The 21,988-nt window shown below is 37.7% G+C and overlaps 1 protein-coding gene across 1 annotated transcript in view; it reads right to left on the bottom strand.

Annotated features, from left to right (window-relative positions):
- CSMD3 (CUB and Sushi multiple domains 3) overlaps positions 1–21,988 on the bottom strand; it is a 646,074-nt gene that overhangs the window by 511,374 nt on the left and 112,712 nt on the right. The window contains exon 2 of the mRNA XM_087931634.1: positions 20,722–20,944. Within this exon, the coding sequence (XP_087787760.1) occupies positions 20,722–20,944 (223 nt within the window). The remainder of the gene's footprint in view (positions 1–20,721; positions 20,945–21,988) is intronic.

Below are 21,988 nucleotides of genomic sequence, written 5' to 3' on the forward strand. Positions count from 1 at the left end.
GAACCAGATAACTTTTATGAAAACATCTCTATGATGTTTCGAATAAGTTCTTTCTAGACTTGTTGAGAAGTGCTAGAGATTGAACAGAGCTCTTTCAAGGAAAAGCAATATGTCTTGCCATTGCACCACAGCTATTGTCATGAATAAAAATTTCTTTCACTGGAGCTTTTGTTAGATCGGGTACAAAAGAGACGCAAGACCAGTGTACTTCAAGCTCTTTATTTTATGTTAAGATGTGTACAAGATCTTGGAGCCGTGGCAGCCCTTCATATAGGGATTGCTCGTGGCTCGCCAGCCAATGACAGGTCTTTGAATCTCCCGCGATCAGCTCAGCCAATCGCGGTTGATTCTTATTGGACCAATCATGGCTGTTCAGTGGACCAATCACAATACACTTTGTGTGGACCAATCAGAAGTTAGTATTTGAAGTATGTTAATACAGAACACACCTCCCCTCTTGGTTCAGTCCTATGTGATGTAGTCGTGCAGGTAGGCGGGGCTCCATGCTTGCCTATTTGACCTGCGCAACTCAGTTGTTGTCTGGTCGTCGGCCGGTTCGGGTAGACTTCTTGTCGCTCTCATCCTCCTCGATGGAACCGCCTGGAAGGGTGAGTCAGGCCTATCGCTGCAACTCCCACCCGGTCTACCCGGGTCGCTGTGTCAGCTGGTAGCTGTAGGCGGCAAGGAACTCGGACCACCTTGTCATCCTAGGTGATAATATGTTCAGGGTGGCCTTGTTCCCTGCCAGTATTCCTAGTAGCGGTTTATGGTCAGTTATAATTGAAAAAGTCCTACCGTATAGGTATTTGTGGAACCGCTTCATGCCGGTGATTACTGCTAGCGCTTCCTTTTCCAGCTGGCTGTAATTCCTTTCGGGCTTGGACAATGTCCTTGAGAAGAAGGCGATTGGAACTTCTCTCCCATCTGGCAGAGTGTGGCTTAGGATGGCTCCCACACCAAAGGGTGACGCATCGCAGGTCATGGTCAACAGTAGGGTTTCACTGTATTGCATGAGGACTGTGTCTGATGATAGTAGGTCCTTTATTTTCTGGAAGGCGTTTTCTTCTCACTTACCCCAGGACCAGGTGGCTGTTTTGTCCAGCAGCCTATGTAAGGGTTCTGCCATGGTCGCCTTCTGGGGCAGGAAAACATTGTAAAAATTAATAAGTCCAAGAAAAGCCTGTAGCTCCGATTTATTCCGAGGTCTAGGGGCTTCTTTGATGGCCCTAACCTTTTTTCCCATGGGGTGTATTCCGTTTTTGTCCAGTAGGTGCCCCAGGAATTCTACTTTCTCTGTGCAAAGTTGACATTTTTCTTTTTTAACCTTTAGCCCGGTGTCTTTAAATTTCTGTAGGACCTCCCTTAGCTGGCTTTCCAATTGGTTTTTTTTTTTTTTAGCGGATACTAACATATCATCGAAATAGGGCACCACCCCTTTTATTCCTTGTAATAGTCTTTCCATCAGACTCTGGAATACCCCTGGTGCCACACTGACTCCGAATTGGAGTCTTTTGCATAGGAAAGCCCCCAGGTGGGTCACGATGGTTTGCGCCTCAGCAGTCTCAGCGTCGACTGACAGCTGCTGGTATGCCTGTGCCAGATCGAGTTTCGTGAAGACTCCACCCCCCCCCGTGAGTGTAGGAGGTGCTGTACCATCGGAGTGGGGTAGGCACTTGGCTGCAGCGCATGGTTGAAGGTGGCCTTGTAGTCACCACAGATCCTCACGGATCTGTCCGGCTTGATCAGGGTGACTATTGGGGTTTCCCACCGGGCGTGGTCTATCGGCTCTAGGACCCCTTGTGCGATGAGCTTGTCTAGTTGCTCATCAATTTTGGGTTTGAGTGTGAAGGGCACTCGCCGTGGCTTAAGGCAGATTGGGGCAATGTTCGGGTTCAGGTTGAAAGTTATTGGGGACCCCCGGTACTTGCCTAGGTCACCACTGAAGACCTCCTAGAAATCCCTCACAAGCGTCTCCTCCCAGTCTGCATCGGCGACGTGGTTGATGCCAGTCACCTTGATCCCCAATGGTGCAAACCACTCCAGTCCCAGCAGGCTCGGGTGGTCTTTGTCCACAATGGTGAGCAGAAGCATCACTGTATGCCCCTTGAATGCCACTTTAAAATGTCCAATCCCGACCACGGGAATGTGGTTTCCCTGATAAACTTCAGGGTCAGCTTCTGGCTCTCCAATTCACGTCTGTGGATGGTGGGCATCAGATGCTTGATGGTATGCCAGGAGATCATGGAGAGGTAGGATCTACCTCCATGCCGCATGGTTGGCCCTCGATGCTCACCTCCACGGTCATCTTCCAGGCATTGGTTGTGTTCGAGTGCCCAATGATGACCATCTGGTGGGTCTCCTCTTTGCGCCAGGTTTCGTTGAACCTCTTGTTTCTTCCGTCTCGGCTCCACCGGCTCTCTGTATGGCGGTCTCTGGTTCTGGGGGGGTGCCATCTCTTCGCCGGGGGCTGTGATTCCTTTTGTTCCAGCATACTTTGGAGATGTGTCCCTGTTTTTTGCAGTGCCGGCAAATAGCATCTAGGAACTGGCACTCCGAACGGGGATGGTTGCCTCCACACCCGGCACACTGGAACCCTGACTTACGACCTCTCCATTTCTGTTAGTTTCGTTCCACCTGCAGTCTGTGGATTTCCTCCTCTTCGTCCTTGGTTTTGGAGAGGGAGTCAATATCCCTGTGGTGTGTCATTGTGTCTCTGTGGCTGGCCTCTGGTTGCTTTTCTGGGGTTGGCATCGCCTCTGTGGTTGTTGGGTGGTCGGTTGCATTTATCTGCCGCATCTTTGCTGCAGAGTGTTTTGCTGCCTCGGCTGTGGTTGCTTCGGTGATGGCCATGGTTACAGAGATGTCTTTTCGTGCCATCAGTCAGCTCTGGAGGACGGGGTCCCATAGTCCAAGGACCACACAGTCACGCAGAGCGTTGTCCATGTCGGTGAACCTGCACATTCACCCGAGGTCTCTGAGGGTAGCCACGAAGTCGCTGATGCTTTCACCCTCTTTCTGATCCCTCTGGTAGAATTTGTGCCGGCGGATGAGGTTGGGTACGGCGGGGGCGTAGTAGTTCCATAGCAGCTGATCTAGGTCAGTCCAATCCATCTCCTTCACATCTTGGGGTTTGGCGAGTGCTTTGTCCATCTTGAACACTGCGGGCCCGCAGTGCATCAGGAACACGGCCCTCTTCTGGTCGTTTGCATCTTTCAAGTTGCTGCTCTTGAGGAACATGAGGAATTGAAGGGTGCGGGTGGCGAGTTGCCGCCAGCCATCTCGTAGGGAGTTCAGGGTTGGTTCGCCACATGCTCTGTTGGTCTCTTTGTCTCACGATCCCACCTTCGTCGCCAGTGTTAGATCAGGTACAAAAGAGATGCGAGACCAGTGTACTTCAAGCTCTTTATTTTATGTTAAGATCTGTACAAGATCTTGGAGCCGCGGCAGCCCTTCATATAGGGATTGCTTGGGGCTCGCCGGCCAATGACAGGTCTTTGAATCTCCCATGATCGGCTCGGCCAATCGCAGTTGATTCTTATTGGACCAATCACGGCCGTTCAGTGGACTAATCACATTCCAGTTTGTGTGGACCAATCAGAAGTTAGTATTTGAAGTATGTTAATACAGAGTATTAAAGTATGTTTATCCATGGATAAAGTATGTTTATCCAAAGTATGTTTATCCATGGATTATGAACCCAAGAATTTAAGCATTTTGATTTCTACTTATATTAAAAATGAGTACTGAAATATGATTTTGTGTACTGATTTTAATGTGAGTGGTAATATATAACCCAGAACTCATTCTTCCAAATGGAATTATATAAAGATATATATCTATACATGATATATAAATATAAGAACTATTAATCAGTAGAACAGCTTGCCTCCTGGAGATGTGGGTGCTCCATTGCAGGAAATTTTCAAGAAAAGTTTTGACAACCACTTGTCCAGGATAGTATAAGGACTCCTGCCTTGGGCAGGGAGTTGGACTAGAAGACCTTCAAAATCCCTTCCAGCCTTGTGATTCCATGATTCTAAGACAGACAAGCACGCTTTTCCCCCCAGTGATTTATAATAACCTGTATGAGAGAGAATACTTTCAATTAGACAATGGCTAAAATATGGCTGCACCTCTTCCTCCTCAATTCTGGAATTAGAAGTCTAATTCCTAAACTAATCTCGTAGAGTGTTACAGAGTTATAAATATTTTTTAAAAACTACATTAAAATTATTAGTTTTATTTATTTATTTATTTTATTTACTGTATAAAACAACACATGTCCACTCAGAAATATGCAGGGGTGGGATTCTACCAGTTTGCATCTATTCTCTAGAACTGGTTGTTAACATTCTAACCAGTTTGGAGAACCGGTTGTTAGAAGAAATTATTGACCTAATCCTGTAAGGAAGGCAGGAAGGAAACATTCTGGTGTTGCTTACAGAAACTGCCTCTCTGTTAACCCTTATTACATTCTTGGCAGGACTAGACTTCCTGTCTCAGGAACTTCTCTGGAGTTCTTTTTCCCTCCTTTGTTGGTACTTTGCTTGTGTGGAGTACCATTAAAAGTTACAATGGCACTGAAAAAGGTGTCTTATGACCATTTTTCTCACTTATGACTGTTGCAGCATCCCCACAGTCATGAGAGGCCAGGCAAGGAGATGCGTGCCTCGATGTGAGTGATATTGAGTTGGCCACACCCAGCCAATAACATGACCACCAAGCCATGTCCACTCAGTCATATGACCACCAAGCCACACCCACCAACTAAGCCATGCCCACAAAATCGGTTGTTAAAAATTTTGAATCCCACCCCTGGAAATATGTATCACTGAGAATGGTGAGCGTGCAGCACTTCTAGCATTAAAGTAAATTGGATGAAGTTTTGAATTATATTTGAAACTTCAGTTTCTATCAAAAGCTATTTGTTAATATGAAGTTTATAATTCTTCATTGAAGAAGCTGCTTTTTTGTATGACTAGAATGCCTTATTTTCAGCGGCTGTTTTGTTACTACCCAATGTCCTCCTTTATTCTGCATTCAAATCGATCTTGCCCTTTTGAACTCTGTCAAATCTTTGTTTCCAAAAGATTAAATCCATGGCATATACAAGAAAATGGCATTTACTTTTTTTTCTATGACTGAGGTATCTGGCAGGAGAAATGATTACTTAATAAAGTAAGCATTTTAAAAGGTCAAGGATTGTGTCCATTTTGACATCTGGTGTCAAAGTATGAATGTATATTTCTGAGTTATTCATATGCAGTGACAGTGAAAACTTTGATTTTGTGTCCTTTAATACATTCCTGGTTTTTTTTTTTCCTCTACCTTGCAGATGAATCATTAGCCACATACACACACTCTATATCAGGGTTGTCAAACTTATGTTGTCATGGCAGCATCATGTGACATAGCGGAGGGTTTTTTTCCCCTTCACTAAATTGGGTGTGGGCATGGCCAGCATGTGACACATCCAGGCCATGGGCCAGGAGTTTGACAGTCCTGCTGTAGTGATTAAAGTACCAGCTAGAAGCTGAGAGACTTAAGTTATAGTCTGGCCTTAGGCATAAAGCCTTACAGCCTCAACCCCGCACAACTTCAACTTCAAACTGTCTACCATGGACCTCACCCTATTCTTTTTTAAAAAAAAATTATCTTTTTTTAAAAAAAATAATTATAAGAATACAACACAGTGCAGCCGATCTGGCTTTACAATTGTTATACATATATACATTTTACTTCATCGTTTATAATTGCCTTATTTGATATATTATTTACTAATTATTCTAATCATCATAGCTACTTCTGTTCCAAACTTGCCTTCTTCTATGTAACCGTTGATAAAATTTATGTTTCATAATATTTAAATTCTCATTTGTTTTTTAATTCTAGAGTTAACCAATCTGATTCTGCATATGCCATAATTTTTCTTATTAATTCTGTTTCTAGAAGTATGATTTCATTTTTCCAGTATTCTGCATATATTATTCTAGCCACCATCAATACATGTACTATTAGATACATTAAATCCTTCCTATATCTTTCTGATATTATTCATAGGAGAAAAATTTCTGGTTCAAATTTTAGAAGAATTCTTTTATTGGTCAAGTGTGATTGGACACACAAGGAATTTGTCTTGGTGCAAATGCTCTCAGTATACATAAAAGAAAAGATACATTCATCAAGAATCATAAGGTTACAATACTCAATAATAAGCAATCAAATCATACTAGGAAACAGTCCATATAGGATACAAGTGTCAAAGTTACAGTCATACAGTCGCAAGTGGGAGGGGATGGGTGATAAGGAGTGATGAGAAGATTAATAGTAATAGTAGTGCAGACTTTGTAAATAGTTGGACAGGTTGAGGGAATTATTTGTTTAGCAAAGTGATGGCGTTCGGAAAAAAAAACTGTTCTTGTGTCTAGTTGTTCTGGTGTGAAGTGCTCTATAGCATCTTTTTGAGGGAAGGACTTGAAAATTTATGTCTGGGATGTAAGGGGTCTGTAAATATTTTCACAGCCCTCTTTTTGACTCATGCAGTATACAGGTCCTCGATTGAAGGCAGGTTGGTAGTAATTGTTTTTTCTGCAGTCCTAATTATCCTCTGAAGTCTAGGTCTGCCCTGTTGGGTCACAGAACCAAACCAGACAGTTATAGAGATGCAGCTGATAGGCTCAATAATTCCTCTGGAGAACTGTATTAGCAGCTCCTTGGGCAGTTTGAGCTTTCTGAGTTGGCGCAGGAAGAACATTCTTTGTTGAGCTTTTTTGATGACATTTTTGATGTTAAGTGTCCATTTTAGGTCCTGTGATGTGATAGAACCTAGGAGTTTGAAGGTCTCTACTGTTGATACTGTGTTGTCTAGTACTGTAGGAGGTGGTAGTATGGGAGGGTTTCTCCTAAAGTCAACCACCATTTCTATGGGTTTGAGTGTGTTCAGTTCCAGATTGTTCCAGTTATATCACGAGGCAAGTTGTACAACCTCCTGTCTGTATGAGGATTCATTGTCTTGAATGAGACTAATCACTGTTGTGTCATCTGCAAACTTCAGTATTTTAACAGATGGATCATTTGAGATGCAATAATGGGTATATAGGGAGAAGAGAAGTGGAGAAATCACACACCCTTGGGGGCGGGGGGCTGTGTACAGGTATCAGATGTGGAGGTATCAGATGTGATTCTGCCTAGCTTCACCTGCTGCTTCTTGACTGTTAGGAAGCTTATGATCCACTTACAAGTGTGTTCAGGTACTACTAGCTGGTTTAATTTAGTTAGAAGAATGTCTGGAATGATGGTATTGAATGCTGAACTGAAGTCTACAAAGAGGACCCTTGCGTAGGTTTTGGAGATTCAAGGTTTTGTAGGATGTAGTGCAGAGCCATATTAATAGCATCATCTGTCAATCTATTTGCTTGGTATGCAAACTGCATGGGATCTAACCGCAGATTCGTGATGTTTTCAGATGGGACAGCACTAGCCTTTCAAAGATTTTCATAACTACCGATGTTAGAGCAACTGGTCTGTAGTCGTTCAGTTCCTTGATGGAGGGCTTCTTTGGCACTGGGATGATAGTAGAGTGCTTGAAGCAAGAAGGAACATAGCACATCTCTAGTGATCTATTGAAAATTTGGGTGAAGATGGGGGCCAATTTGTCAGCACAGACTTTTAAGCAAGAAGGAGTTATCTTGTCTGGCCCTGCTGCTTTTCCTGGCTTTTGTCTGAAATAGATCCTGCACTTCTTTTTCTGGGACCACCAGAGGTTGTGAACCCAATGGCTTGGCTGTTGTTGCTGTGTTTGAGATGTGGGTTATGCAGATATGGAATATGGAAAATGGAATACTCTTTCCCACCATTTGTTCCACCCATGTCTGAATCAGTCTCCAATATTTTTTGCAGCATTGCAAGTTCACCACATGTGAAAAATGTGCCTGATACATCTTTGCACGTCAACAATTTGGAAATATATTTTTGAAAATTTTGGAAAGCCTTGTTGATGGAAGATGCCACCTGTAAAACATCTTATAAAGATTTTCTTTGTATGCCATGGCCAATGTTATTTTCTTATTTGTGATCCAAAGTTTTTGCCATTTAACCAATTCAATATTATAACCAAAAAATTTTGCCCATGCCACCATTGTTTCTTTAGCATGTTCTTCCTCAAGTATGTATTCTAATAAATATCTATATAATATTTTTATTAATTTATCAACAGTCTCTAACAAAAGCTTATCCAGAATTGTTAATTCTTAATGCCCCATGTTTTCCTGTCCTATGTGTAACTTGCTTGTATTTGTAAATAAGACTCACCACATTCTTAAAAGGTCCTTAAAGGGGCTTGCATAAGCACACCAGCATGCCTACCATCCCCGTCTTACTGTCCCCATTTATCTGTATTTACTTCCTTTGTTCGTGTTTATGTTCATACCTATACTTGTTATCTTGTACATGTTTGACAAACAAACAAACAAATCAACAAATAATAAAAATGGGCTGGGTGACTTTGGGTCAGGTACTCTCTCTTATCCAACCCACCTCCCAGAGTTGTTGTTTCAAGAAAAAAATAGGTGGAGGAAGAAGTATCAGATAGGTTTACCACTTGAGTTATTTATAAAAATAATAAAGGAAGGATTAAAAAAAATCAATCAATAAACATTAATAAGGGATGGATGTGGAAAATGTTATAAACCAAAAGAAAAGTCTCTGAGTTCTTATGACATTTTGTCATCTACTCTTCACCTTTGGAAGCACTATGGATGATCCATCATGTCAAATTGATTGTATTATAATATGTTGAAATGAACTAGATTGAAAGAGCACATCTACATATCTACTTCTTTTCCATTGATCATGATACAAAGGCCTGAGTATCTTCTGTTTGCATATTCCTTAGACTTAAAAATCAGAATGTGATATATGAACTAATTTATTGTGTAAAATTATTATTTTTTTCCTGCCAAACTTATTGAATCAATTAGCATATCATTTAAACAATGATCATAGGTCAGACCTGAATAGTGTGCAATTGATCTAAACAAGTAATTACTTGTCAGGCCGCAGTACAATCATTTATATTCTTTTTAAAACATAAATTAAAAAAGAAAAGAAAAGAGCATTTTGCTTTGCAATGATCAATCTTTTATTATATAATGTTCTATCTGTCAACCATGAATGTAATTGATCAATATTGTTTTGATTTTACTGATATCCTTTTAGAAATGCGAGCACCGATAGATGCTGTGTTGAATACAGTTTGAAAGAATGGCTCATCATTCTAGCCATTCAAAGGAAGTTATGGAAATATGTACAATGAAACAGGAAAAATATTGTATAAATATAAAGTGTGTATATACAGAGAATATGACATTGCAATAAACATGGATTATGATTATTAATAGCTGCCATGTTCCTCTCTTATCTGTAATATCTTCTATAACAAGTTAAAATGAGAAAGTAAATGTGGACCAATTATAGTCCAAATAGGAAGAGTTTTTCCTTCATAATGGTTCAGTCCTCCAGCCATCCAGAAACTTTCTCCCCTATTCTAAAATACTATGAAAATAAGGAGAAACCCAGAAGTATTGGCAAAAAATTAGGCACTGGCTAGAGGAAATAACCATGGAACAGATTGAGTACAAACCGGAGTCCTTCCTTCTAGGAATTTTTGATAAGCGAATATCCAAAAATCAAAGTATATTACAATCCATATCTTAACTGCGCCAGACTGGCATTTGCCCAGTGCTGAAACTACCTTCCATCCCCACTGAACTTATGGTCATTCAGAAAATTTTACAATGTGCAGAAATGGACAATCTAACCCAAGCATTAAAAAATAAAGAATCTTCAATTTATTCTAGCAATTGGAATCCTTTGTATATTTGGCTTAATCAAAGATAGTTCACCGCTAAGAAGACTAAGGCCGACGATAGCTTTGAAGAAGAAAAGACCTTACTGACAGTCACAAAATATGGTTTTATTATAATTGTCTTTCCTACCTTTGTTTTCCCCACTTTTCCCCCCTTCTCTTCCCTTTCCCTCTTTCCTCTCTCAAACTTTCCTTTCTTTCCCTCTTGGCTTACGCCAAGACTGGTGCGTCTCTTTGTTGTATATAATTTATAGCTGTGTTGTTGTCTTTTTTTTAAAAAAAGTAAAATTAATAAAGTTTATTTAAAAAAAAGAAAAAGAAAATAAGGACCATAGTCACTTCAGGGAGATAAAATGTTCTGGAGAAGAGGAATCCTTTTGTAGAATGCCACAATAAGCATGCCCCATTTTGTCACAACTCTGATAAGTATGGATCTACTACTGAAGTCTTCCATGTTCTGAACACATGTGAATGAATATAATCCAGTATGCACAAGTATGTCAGGTACTCTAATTTTATTCTGTCATGTCATTTTTTTAAAGAAACTATTGAGAAATTATTAAACTATTTAGTAAGCCTTCATTCAAACTTTACATAGGATAAAAACCCCTTGGATTGGAATATTAGAATAAAAAAAGAAATGAATTTATTTTGCTTTTAATGGATCTGTCATTTGAACCTATAAACAGGATGTCAACTCTGAAGTGAACCTAGCTGAGGCCATCTTTGAGGCTTCAGGGTTGCCACAAGGCAGAAGAAGGGATAGGGAAGGGGAAAGCAGATAAAGGGGATTTTGTAGTCAAAACAAAAAGTTTCCTGTGGGAACCAAGGACATTTTAACAGGTGGCTGGGAAGAGGAGGAGTGAAGTAACCAAGCAACCAGCCATCACATCTATTGGACAATGTGACTAATGACTGGGGGAATGGAGAAAACTTTTACTTTTTAACTAGGTGAAAACTGCAAAAACTTTCAGAGTTGGCTTTCACCAGTTGTGCCAAGATGATGTACCCAATAAATTGTTCTATGAGGAATCTACCTGCCTTGGAGTTCTGCTTTCAGTGGGTGTAATACTTGGAACGCTGACGCGGGAGATATGTCATCACATGATCATAGTGACACCTTGTTTAATCACTCAATATTAACAAAACATTGATATTTAAAATAGCTAAGATAATAAAATTCAGAACAATTCATATTATATAGGAAGGTATAAGCATAAAGTCTGCTGACCTAGTAGTTCAAAAGCATGCTAAAGCAAATAGATAATTATATCCCACTTTGGTGGATTTATTAATCGGGACATGAAAGAAGCTCCCAACTGAACATCCCTGGCAACAGTGATGATACTTTCATCACGGAAGAGCTTTGGTGCTTCTGACATGGAAATAGAGTATTAAATAATGATAACCTTTATTTTATAATAAATTATTGCTTTATCATAAATTTAGTTTTCTAGTCCCCTTTGAAATCTTTATCTATTAATAAAAAGAAGTTCCCATTCTAAAGTTCTTCATTCACTAAGTTTTTCACATGGCTTAATGGAAAATAATAGGAGGGAAATGATTCCAAAGCTGAGGCCGCATGGGTAGATAAGGTTGCATATTCTTGCTGACATCACATGTAATCACTGGAGGCCATTAGAACAATATGAAGCACTGCCAAGCACTGTGAATTTATGAAGTGGATCCATAGGCAAACTGCCAATGGAACAATTCCTGCTGATCCAACTTTAAAGTAAACAGAAGAAAGAGTATGAGATGCTTGTTCAATTGCAGATGTCCACAAAAGGAGGATGGGTTATTATTTCTTTCCCTGAATGAAGATGCAAATTTTAATGTCATTTGGATGAAACAATGTGAAATATTTTCTGGATCCAAAAGGTAAAGAGCAACAGAGCCTCACAAATCTGTAGAATGGGATTGATCCTGCTGAGAAATCCATGAACTGTGTTCCATTCATTTTGTTTGTTTGTTGAAAACAGCTGATGAGTGCTCCAGCTGAGGTAGAACTTTTTTACAATTAGATTTCCTTCTGTTTCTTTGTTCCATTTCTGTACCACTCTTCCCCGAAGAAAAGCCAATTCTATAGCCATAGACAGTTAAAGATGAAACAAAATAAGGGATAGTTGGTTTGGGAGTTATGATCCTAGATAAGAGGATTTGAAGCTTTGAGGTTCGCATAATAGTGTCAAAGTTGAAAAACAAAAATATATCAAGAAACAGTGAATCCTAAATAACCTAAGGCAAAGATATCTTGAAGTATTACTTCTACACTCAAAACAATATCTAATTTGGGCTCCACTTCTTCTTCTAATATCTGAATTTCTTGAAACAGTCAGACGTTTATTAGGACATATCATTTATAGAACAGCACTTTTGCTGACTTCTAAAGTCCTAATTTCTTATGAATTTTTGCTACAGATACCTTGTTTCCTTTGTTTTATTTGTGGGTGTATGGGGGGAGGGGCGATATGTCATCTTGATCTGGATGAGGCAAGCCCTACTTAAGCATTAATAATCACTGTATAGGTTCAAGCGATTTCTGAAGTCCACTAAACATTTCCAGAGTCATTTGTGAATACTCTGAGGATGTCCATATAAGACTTTTGCATGTATAGTTTTATATGTGTATGATCCTGACTTTTATAAGAGCCAAGAAATGTAAACATGAAGACCTGAAAGATTCCTTTCTAAAGATATGCTAGGTATGAATTAATCAATAGATACAGTTCACCAATCCAACTATTAAGCTTGATTGATTTCTGACTTCTCAAGACAAAGTAAAAACTTCTGAGAACCCAATTGTGAAAAAAAAACCCAGTTTCTGTGTTTGGGATTCAAACCTATAAGATAATTTATTCAATGGCTTTCTTGAAGAACAGTTGCATCTGTGGCATAATTTTATAACCATTGAACCTAAGATAATTCATTAGTTTCAGAAAGTAATGTAGAAAATGCAATCCAGAAGTTTACATTAAGTTGCTACAAGAAAGCTCAAAACTACAAAACTACCATTTACATGATGCAAAACATAGGGAAAGTTCTTTTGAGATGGGTAGGTAATTTTTTAAAAAAGATGTTGGAAAACTCATCCCAGACTTGCTGGGTTTGTCTTATTGTCTCAGTAGTAGTTTGAATATTGAGTGCTTGTATATTGTTTCCTAACAATATCCAAACAATTGGAAAATGTTTACAACTTGAAATGGTATAATTTGCTGGTTTATTGGATGCCAAGAGGAAATGGCTTATAAATCTTTCTCTACTGGGGAAAGTTTGATTACAAACCTGATACAAATAAAGTACTACAGGAGCTGAAAGTGAATCTGTTTAGGAAATCTCTAGATTTATTAGCTCTTCAGCTCAGGACCAAGTTAAGTGTTACACCAGAGACTAAATCTTTTAACTTTCTCAGTACAATGAGTATCATGAAATTTAATATGGTGAGGTTACAAAGTAAAGAAAGTTTAAGTACTACAACATATGATTATGTTGCTGTTAAATGAACACAGCTTTATCAATATTTAGCTGCTATGTTTACATGAACTTTTTTTTAATAAAAGTTACAGGTATTCCTCAGCTTATGACCACAATTGAACCCAAAATTTATGTTGCCAACTGAGAGAGTGGTTAAGTGAGTTTTGCCCCATTTTACAGCTTTTCTAACCAAGTTGTTAAGTGAGTCACTGCAATTGTTAAGTGGGTAACATGGTTGTTAAGTGAATCTGGCTTCCCCATTAACTTTGCTTGTCAGAAGGTCACAAAAAGGGATCACATGACTCCAGGACATTGCAGTAATCATAAATTTGGGCCAGTTTCCAAGTGTCTAAATTTTGATCACGTGACTGATGGGATGATGTAATGGCCATAAATTTGAAAAACTGTTACTGTTTTCCCTACCATTGTAACTTTGAATGGACACTAAATGTACTGCAAGTTGTAAGCTGGGGGTTATCTGTACTTTGGACTTGCCTTCATGCATATTAAAATTATAGATAGTGCAAATTATACTAAACAAGCCTCTATGCTTTTGAAATTTGCAGTGAGACAAAACTGGGAATGTTAGTAGTGTTGAATTATGGCCATCAGGAAAATCCATTTGCCTCAAACCATTAAGAATGGGCACATTCAGCTACCTATTCTATTTATAATAGATTTCAGACACCCATCTTATTCAAATGATAAATGCAAGTAAGCTGGATATTTTTTAAATATTTCATCATGTGAATGAAGGCTATTGGAATCTAACCAGTGAGATTAGAACATAAAAATCAAAGAGAAGATCAATAAATACTATTTGGTATTACCATGAGTACATGAAAATGCATAATAGGAAGGAAAAAAGGATCAACTGAGTAGACATCCATTTCCTTGAGAATGTGCATTATTATTATTTTGTTTTATTGTACTTGGTGTTTCTCCTTGATAACCAGAATATTTCATCCTAAAAGATTGGGTTCATCGTAATAACTGGAGCTCTATAAAACCTTAATACAGCATGGTTCTATTGAGTCCCACACTTCTCTGATTGAAGCTGGCTTTTTATCCATGCTTTCTTGCCTTTTTTAACATAGTGAAACTTATATTTGACAATTCCTCATTTTTTCATAGACTGCAGTTATGAATTTGTAAGGCTTCTGTCTCTTCCAATGAACATAGTCATATTTCCAATGAATACAATGATATTCATTTTCAATGACCAGATTTCAAATAGTTTTCTATCTATTTGAGGCTCTAAAAGTAGTGGCAAATTTTGTAACCACATAGATCTTATTCCTCAAAGAAAGACCAAACCTCATTTAAACTGTTTCTGAAGATTCATGCCAATAAAGCAATAAAATAAAAGTTTACTTCCAAGATTGGGAAACTTGTTTTCTATATACATTCATTCTCTAAGTAAGATATGGTTAATTTTTATGATGGTGGAAAAGATGTTGAGTGTCTAGATTTAGATCCTGTTTCATTTTTCCAGTCTCATAAAACATTGTAAAAATACATTATAACAGAGCATTTGGGAGAAAAATAATAAAGAAGAACCAAGACAAGCATCTCTATTGGAATATACATTGGCAGCATAGGAATGGAAACTTATTTATTTGATTGATTGATTGATTATTATCCTATCTTTATTATTTTTATACTCAAGGTGCCAAACACACACTATACTTCTTCCTCCTTCTATTTTCCCTGCAACATCAGTCCTGTGAGATTGTTTGGGCTTAGAGACAGTGAGTGGGCCAAAGTCACCTAGCTGGCTTACATGCCTAAAGTGGAATTAGCACTCAGAGTGTCCCTGCTTCCAGCAAAGTGCATTAACCACCACAAGATGAAACTAAGACTCCTCAAAATATGGAAAGAAAATGCTAATTTAAAAGTGATTGGATTTTTTCCAATATTTGCACATGGTAGAATTCACACACAAATGTGTGCATATTAAAGAAATATGCACCTAAATATGTATGGATCTTTAGCTAGGTATTGAAAAAAAAACACTAATGCAAAAACGAGTGCAATTTTATTAAAAAATAGAAATGGTGTAAAATTATCTTCTGGTTCCATCTTTAATTCTTTTGTAGCAAAATTCTGATGCTAAAAATTTAATGTATTAACAATGAAATCCTCTACCATCCATGTATACTGGGAAATAATTCCAACTGTGTTCAATATTTCGTGCCCAAGTTAAATAGGTATGGGATTATAGATTCAAGATGATTTACTGCTGACGAATCCAAGCTTTATGAAACTCATTTATGGATCAATATATACACAGATCTATGTTGCCAATTATTTTGCTCTTCTCTAATTACATATCATAAAATATTTTCCTTCTTAAACAAATGTTCCAATGAAAAGCTACTAACTGTACAAGTGAACGAAAGGAAGGGTACAGAACAAGCTGTAATGAAGTAAGAAAGCCAGCATGGTGTAGTATTAAGGTGCTAGACTGCAACTCAGAAGACAGGTTCTAATCCTCCCTTAGAAAGCAACCAGCCAGTCACTCCTCACAGTCTCTTCTGTTCTGTGCCTAGCAAAGTGATAAATGCAATTCCTTGTTGCTTCATGTATGGATAGTTTGCTATAAGTAATAGGCAAGCACATTGCAAAGGCAAACAGATCCTGATAAAGACTTCAATTTACTAATATAAAAGTAGAATGCTATTGTAATTATATTTGTGAAAGTCATGGCTTTAACAAGTGAACATTGTCATGCACTTTTCACTATATATTCACTGTATATTCACTGTCTTAGGCCTGGAGGCATTGGGAGTCAATTCAGGGGGGCTGAAAGAACCAGTGCTATCATGAATTGGCTTTCTTGCTAATACAATTTTTGTCTGTTTTACGTTTATTAAATTTTTAATTAATACTGTTTTTGATATGTGTATTCTTGCACACCTCTCAGAGCCACATTTGTGAGATGGACAGCCATGTAATTTTGATAAATAAATAAATATTGTGTTATATTTAGAATCTGGTGTTTTTGCTAAATACTGCTCAGAGAGGGAAAAAAAATCTATCAGGAAAAGGTCTGTTACATTCTAGGTTCCAAGAAACTGTCCTTTCAGCTTGGACATAAATTTGCTTTGCGTAATAAAATGGCCTGTTTGGAATGTAATCAACACACTTATAACGAGGAAACTTTCAGAGAGCCTGATAGTTTTTGCAGATGTCACCTTGAATTAGCGGATGGTGGTAGGAAATGTTTAAATTTATCCTTAACTATAAAATCTCCATCCAATGCAAGGATCCAAGTATAGTAACTGAAATAAAAAAAAACAGTTGAATTGCAAGGAATGAGGAAGCAGAGCTGAAAGAACCTAACAGGTGAAAATCAAAGATTGATTTCCATAATTGCAAAAGACAAGAAATTATCAGAACAGCATCAAGGTAGAAACTTTCATTAACACAGTATCTTGCATTATGTTTTTAATTGTACACCATGTTGTTCCTTTAAGACATTTTGTAGAGTAAGTCAGAGAAGGAATGTAAATATATTTTAAAAAGAATGGTTTGGTTTGAATGTTCATTGTATCATGCCACATGGAAAATGATTTTAAAAAAAAGCAGTGAATTTTTCTTATCTTACATACCAGGTATTAGTAATGCCTATCTTGAACCATCTTCAAACATGTCACAATAGACCACAGGACCAATTTAATCTCAGTTTACCAATTCAGATGATTCATTTCTGTATTGAAAATGAGTATGTTACCCATTTTTGAAGACATTTGTAACATGTGCTGTTCTTGCAAAAAATAAAAAATCCCCACAACATTCTCATTCATATCTATTGAATTATAAAACTCATATTACAATATAGTTAAGATAATATGAAGAAGAGGAATGTCAGTTGTAACATTCTGGAAAAGACTGTTTTCCATGGTGGTGTTTTCCCCTCCAATAGAGGTTCTTAAATTGTATTATGCGTTCACTTATTTGAGAAGTGGGAAGAGAACTAAAGCATCAGCAAGGGTTTAAAATGAATCACCTCTAAGGTCTTCACTGATTGATTGATAATGTTTATGTCGCACTGTTCAACTAAATAGGCCTCCAGGAAAGCTTACAAAAACGTTAAACCACTTTGTGCTTTACACACACACACACACACACACACAGAGAGAGAGAGAGAGAGAGAGAGAGAGAGAGAGAGAGAGAGAGAGAGAGACCAAGAACAGAGAAAAGTTTAGATGAGAAAAAATAGAAGTAAAAAGGCTCAGATTCTGATATGGGGATATTTGCAGCTCGGGGTTGAGCTGTGGGATCTTTGATGCTCTCTGAATTTAGTGGTTTTCTTGCAGAATTTCATTACCAAACATAATCAGTGCAGTGATGGTGTCACCTAGTTTGATAAGGAAACATCTACAAAAAAAACCCCACCATGCTCAGAAAGCACCAAGAATCACACTCTAATACCTGTGCAAATTGTATACATTGTATTGTAAATGAAATCTTATAACATCCCTAAATAGTCAGAATAAGGTAAAAAAATAAATAATTACAAATAATAAAAATAATTATTAAAAGTATATAATTATCTCTGTGTTTTCTGGCACTCATTCACAATTAAATAAACACAAACCCTAGCAGCAAGTCTCTATATTTCATGAGGTCACGAAGAGACACAATTGGCTGAAGGATAAATTTTCAAAAATCAATAAATATAGTTCAAAGCCATTGAGTTGGGCCTGATCCATTATCTCAACCTGTATTAAAAAACAATGCATAATTATTTTAAGGAGAGGCCTTATAAGTTCTTGGATCTCATCTATCCACTTGATCTGTTGCCTTTTCTTTTTATTTATCTTCCAAGCATAGCCTTTCTGTTGTTATTGTTGTTCATCATCTACATGAAGTACAAGTATATGGGTTGGTGCTTGCTGAGCACCAACTCAAGAGGCCAGTCTTCGTTTTTTTCTAGGACTGAATTATAATCTTTTCAGTAGCTCTAAATATAGAGTGATAATCTCTAAATACACAATTTGAAGGCATTTATTTTTTTCTTCCTTTTTGTCAGCAGCCAGACTCCATAGCTATAGTTATTGTTTTAATGGTTCTGATCTTTGTTGTTGCAAAAATATCATTATCCTTCATGACCTTCTCTGAATTTGTTATTCTTATAATTGATCTCTTAACTTCTGCAGTACACTGTTAATCTTTATTTATTTTTGGGATGAACAAAACAAACTAACTAACACATTCGCTTTACTGTTGCCACTTTAAAAATTCAGCAAACCTGCTGATTGGCATTACTGGTATCTTAATATTTAAGTTGATTTTACTTCCACTTTGTAGTTATTTATGTTAATAATTACCTCTTAATTGTGGAGTTTTCACTTTTCAGCACATACTGTTGCCTGTCTACCTCAAACAGTTAGCCTTTCATCATCTTATTTTGATTCCAGACAACTTCTCTTCAGTTCTATTTTTTGTAAACAAAAAAGTCACTAAGCAAATATGGGGAACAACATATTTGTTGAAGAGAGAGAGAGAGAATATGAAATGATATAAAGGCCTCTTTATATCATTTCTCTCTCTCTCTCTCTCTCTCTCTCTCTCTCTCTCTCCTTCTCTCTCTCTTTGAAAATTAGTTGGTATAGTAAAATTGTTGTAAGAACCAGCAATGAAATATGAGGGAGGGAGGGAGGGAGGGAGGGAGGGAAGGAAGGAATGAATGAAAGCGTAAGTACCTGTTGTATGCTATATATGCTCTCTTCTTCAATAAGTGGTACATGGTGTATACATTCTTTGGCCAACCTGTAGTTCAGCAGCCCCCAATATTTGGGTGACAGTGACTGGTTCTGTGGAGGACAGTTTGTCTGTGGATCAGGGAAAGGTGCAGTTTTGTGCACTGCCTAAATCCTGCATGGATTCAGGATGGGGCTTCACTCACTTGCATGACCCAATTCCTGGCAGGCCATAGGCAACATATAATTGACAGCAATCACATTAATATACTTTTTTTAATTGTTCTCCAATAATTAATTGGAATGGAAATGGTTGAGATGGCTAATGAATATAAAATTATGTTATTATTTCATTTTATTTATAGAAATATTTGAACTGTCATTTCCTTTCTGTCTTGCCATACTGAATTCCCCATGGCTAATATTACACTTCTTCAGAGTTCTCTGCATGTAAGCGGTGGTCAAAGTTGTATTACTATATAAAGACAATCAATACATCCATGTTTAGTAGTTCAAAGGTGTGTCAAAAATGCTGAGCACTTAATTTGCTCCTAATCATTTCAGACTGTTTGCTCAGCTGGTCAATTTAGACAGAGAAGGAGTAGTGAAGAGAGAAGTAAATTACTTGGACCCTTATGTGCAATGGTTATGTGCTTTTTTGGAAAGACCCCCTGAGGACCTGAAAAACTCAGGAAGCCTCTGTTTATAAAGGGAACATCAGAAAAATCAATGTCGGACAGGAAATGTGTACACAACTACTTTTCTGACTCTACAGAGTCAGATAACTATTTTCTTTACATTTATAAAAAAAAAAGTTTTAAAAATACAAATTTAAAGTTAAATTATTAAGATGACTTAAACATCCACATTTGAATTTTGAATGAATTCCCTTACAGTCTGTAAAGAATAAAGAATTGAAGTTATTGCTTTTTTCCACAATATTGTTGAATGAACAAAAAGTGGTGTGTGTAGATAGTAGATGATAGACAGAGAGACAGTATATAAAAGATCATTGATATAGATGATACATGATACATGACGTAACATAATATTTAATCTGGCATATACTACCTGCAGCTAAAAATACATTCAGTATTTTCTATCTAGATAGATAGCCAGATAGAAATACACACATACAGAGAGATATACTGTACACACATAATGTATATATGGAATTAGAATTACAAAATTCCATATATGAATATAGAATTTATATTGAAATAAGGGGCAAATATGTACTAATTTTCGTAGTAATTTCTAAACACCAGAAACAAAACTTTTCAATATGTGATCACATTTAAGAAAAAGAGGTGTCCATTGATTGATCTTCAAACTCTTTGCATATAGATCATACATTTTAATATCATTTTGTCAAGGTATATAGCAGAACATCTGTAAGGATGAATGGGATGTGGCAAGTTTCTTGTCTTCTAAATGTGCCATTTTTACAAAAGCTCATGCGTTTATGTCAAAGGAGTTGTCAGCCGACAACTGAGTGGGCCACAATATATTTGAGTAAATCTCACTCTGTAATTTGAATTTAGGAAAACAAGAGGGAACGGAAACCATTGGGAGCAATGTGATAGCATTAATTATGAACGTTGCCAGAAAAGATTAATCCAAGGTTTTAATTTGTACCAAGAATGTTTTTTGTAAGACAAAAAGAATATTTACCTTGTCCTGAAATTTGCTGGTTGAGGATGTCCATCATATAATGATAAATAGTCATATTCTTCTTCTAGAGCAAAAGACTGAAATACTATCTGTATTCTATTTCTTTCTTCTGCAATTATGACCCACGTACAGTTTGCACCATTTGGATATCCATATGGAAAACCTGGACTTTCTATAGTACCATTGAGTCCTTTTAAAGTTCCACCACATGTATAAATAAATCCTGCAAAAAAAGAGAAAGAGTTATAAGCTAGGCATTATTACAAATACCTTATGGTTTAAAACAGGGATGTCAAGGCCCAGAGGCCAGATCCGGCCCATGATGTCCTTAGATCTGGCCCATGGAGCTGCCCTGGAAACAGTGAAGGAGTGACCCATGATGCTTCCTCCAGCAAAAATGGACTCCCAAGCTCTGTTTTTGGCTGCCACGGCTTCCTACAACCTCTGTCAGTGAAAAAGGAGCCCGGGAGGTGGCCCTCCCGAACTCCGTTATCACTGGCAGAGGGTTGCAGGAGACTGTGGCAGCCGAAAATGGATCCCGTTTTCGCTGGCAGAGCACTCAGGCCACCACAGGCATCCCTGACACGAGTGATATCGAGCTGGCCATGCCCACCGTGCCACCCTGAAGTCAAACACAACCCTGATGCGGCCCTCAGTGAAATCGAGTTTGACACCCCTGATTTAAAATAAATCTTTAGCATATTCTGTGAATTTATTCTAAAGGATATATACTATGGGCAGATGGAGGACCTGTCAGCCCTTGTTACCTTAAAATGTGACTTTCCATTGAAACTTCCAAACATAAACGGACAGTAATTTCCAATACAGGTTCAAAAAACTCTTTTAGTGTCCCTCCTGACTTTAAGCTAGCACACTACCAACTCATTTTTACTTGCAATACCACATATTAACACACACACAAAAAAAATATTTCTATTAATCTATTACTACCATAACCATTTGAATAATTTGCTCACCAGGACTGGCATTTTATGAATAATCAAGTAGCCTACCAACCAATTTTCCAAATATCTAAATTCCCCATCCCAAAACTGCCAACCCTCTGTACTGAATAGAAAACTATTCTAAAGTTGATTCATAGGGAATTAAATCATGGCATCACAAATTTTCCCTTTCCCCTTTGAAGCTCAAACTTCTCAAATTTTTTGAAGTTCTCCATTCACATTTGAAATGGAAAGTGTAGTTCGTGACAATGGCTATCTTTATGTTTTATCAGTCTTCACTTCTGTTGAAGACCATCCCACCC

The sequence above is a fragment of the Pseudonaja textilis genome, chromosome 3 (genome assembly GCF_049901715.1).
Source record: "Pseudonaja textilis isolate UNSWEBS1 chromosome 3, rPseTex1.2, whole genome shotgun sequence".
Taxonomy (NCBI): Eukaryota; Metazoa; Chordata; class Lepidosauria; order Squamata; family Elapidae; genus Pseudonaja; species Pseudonaja textilis.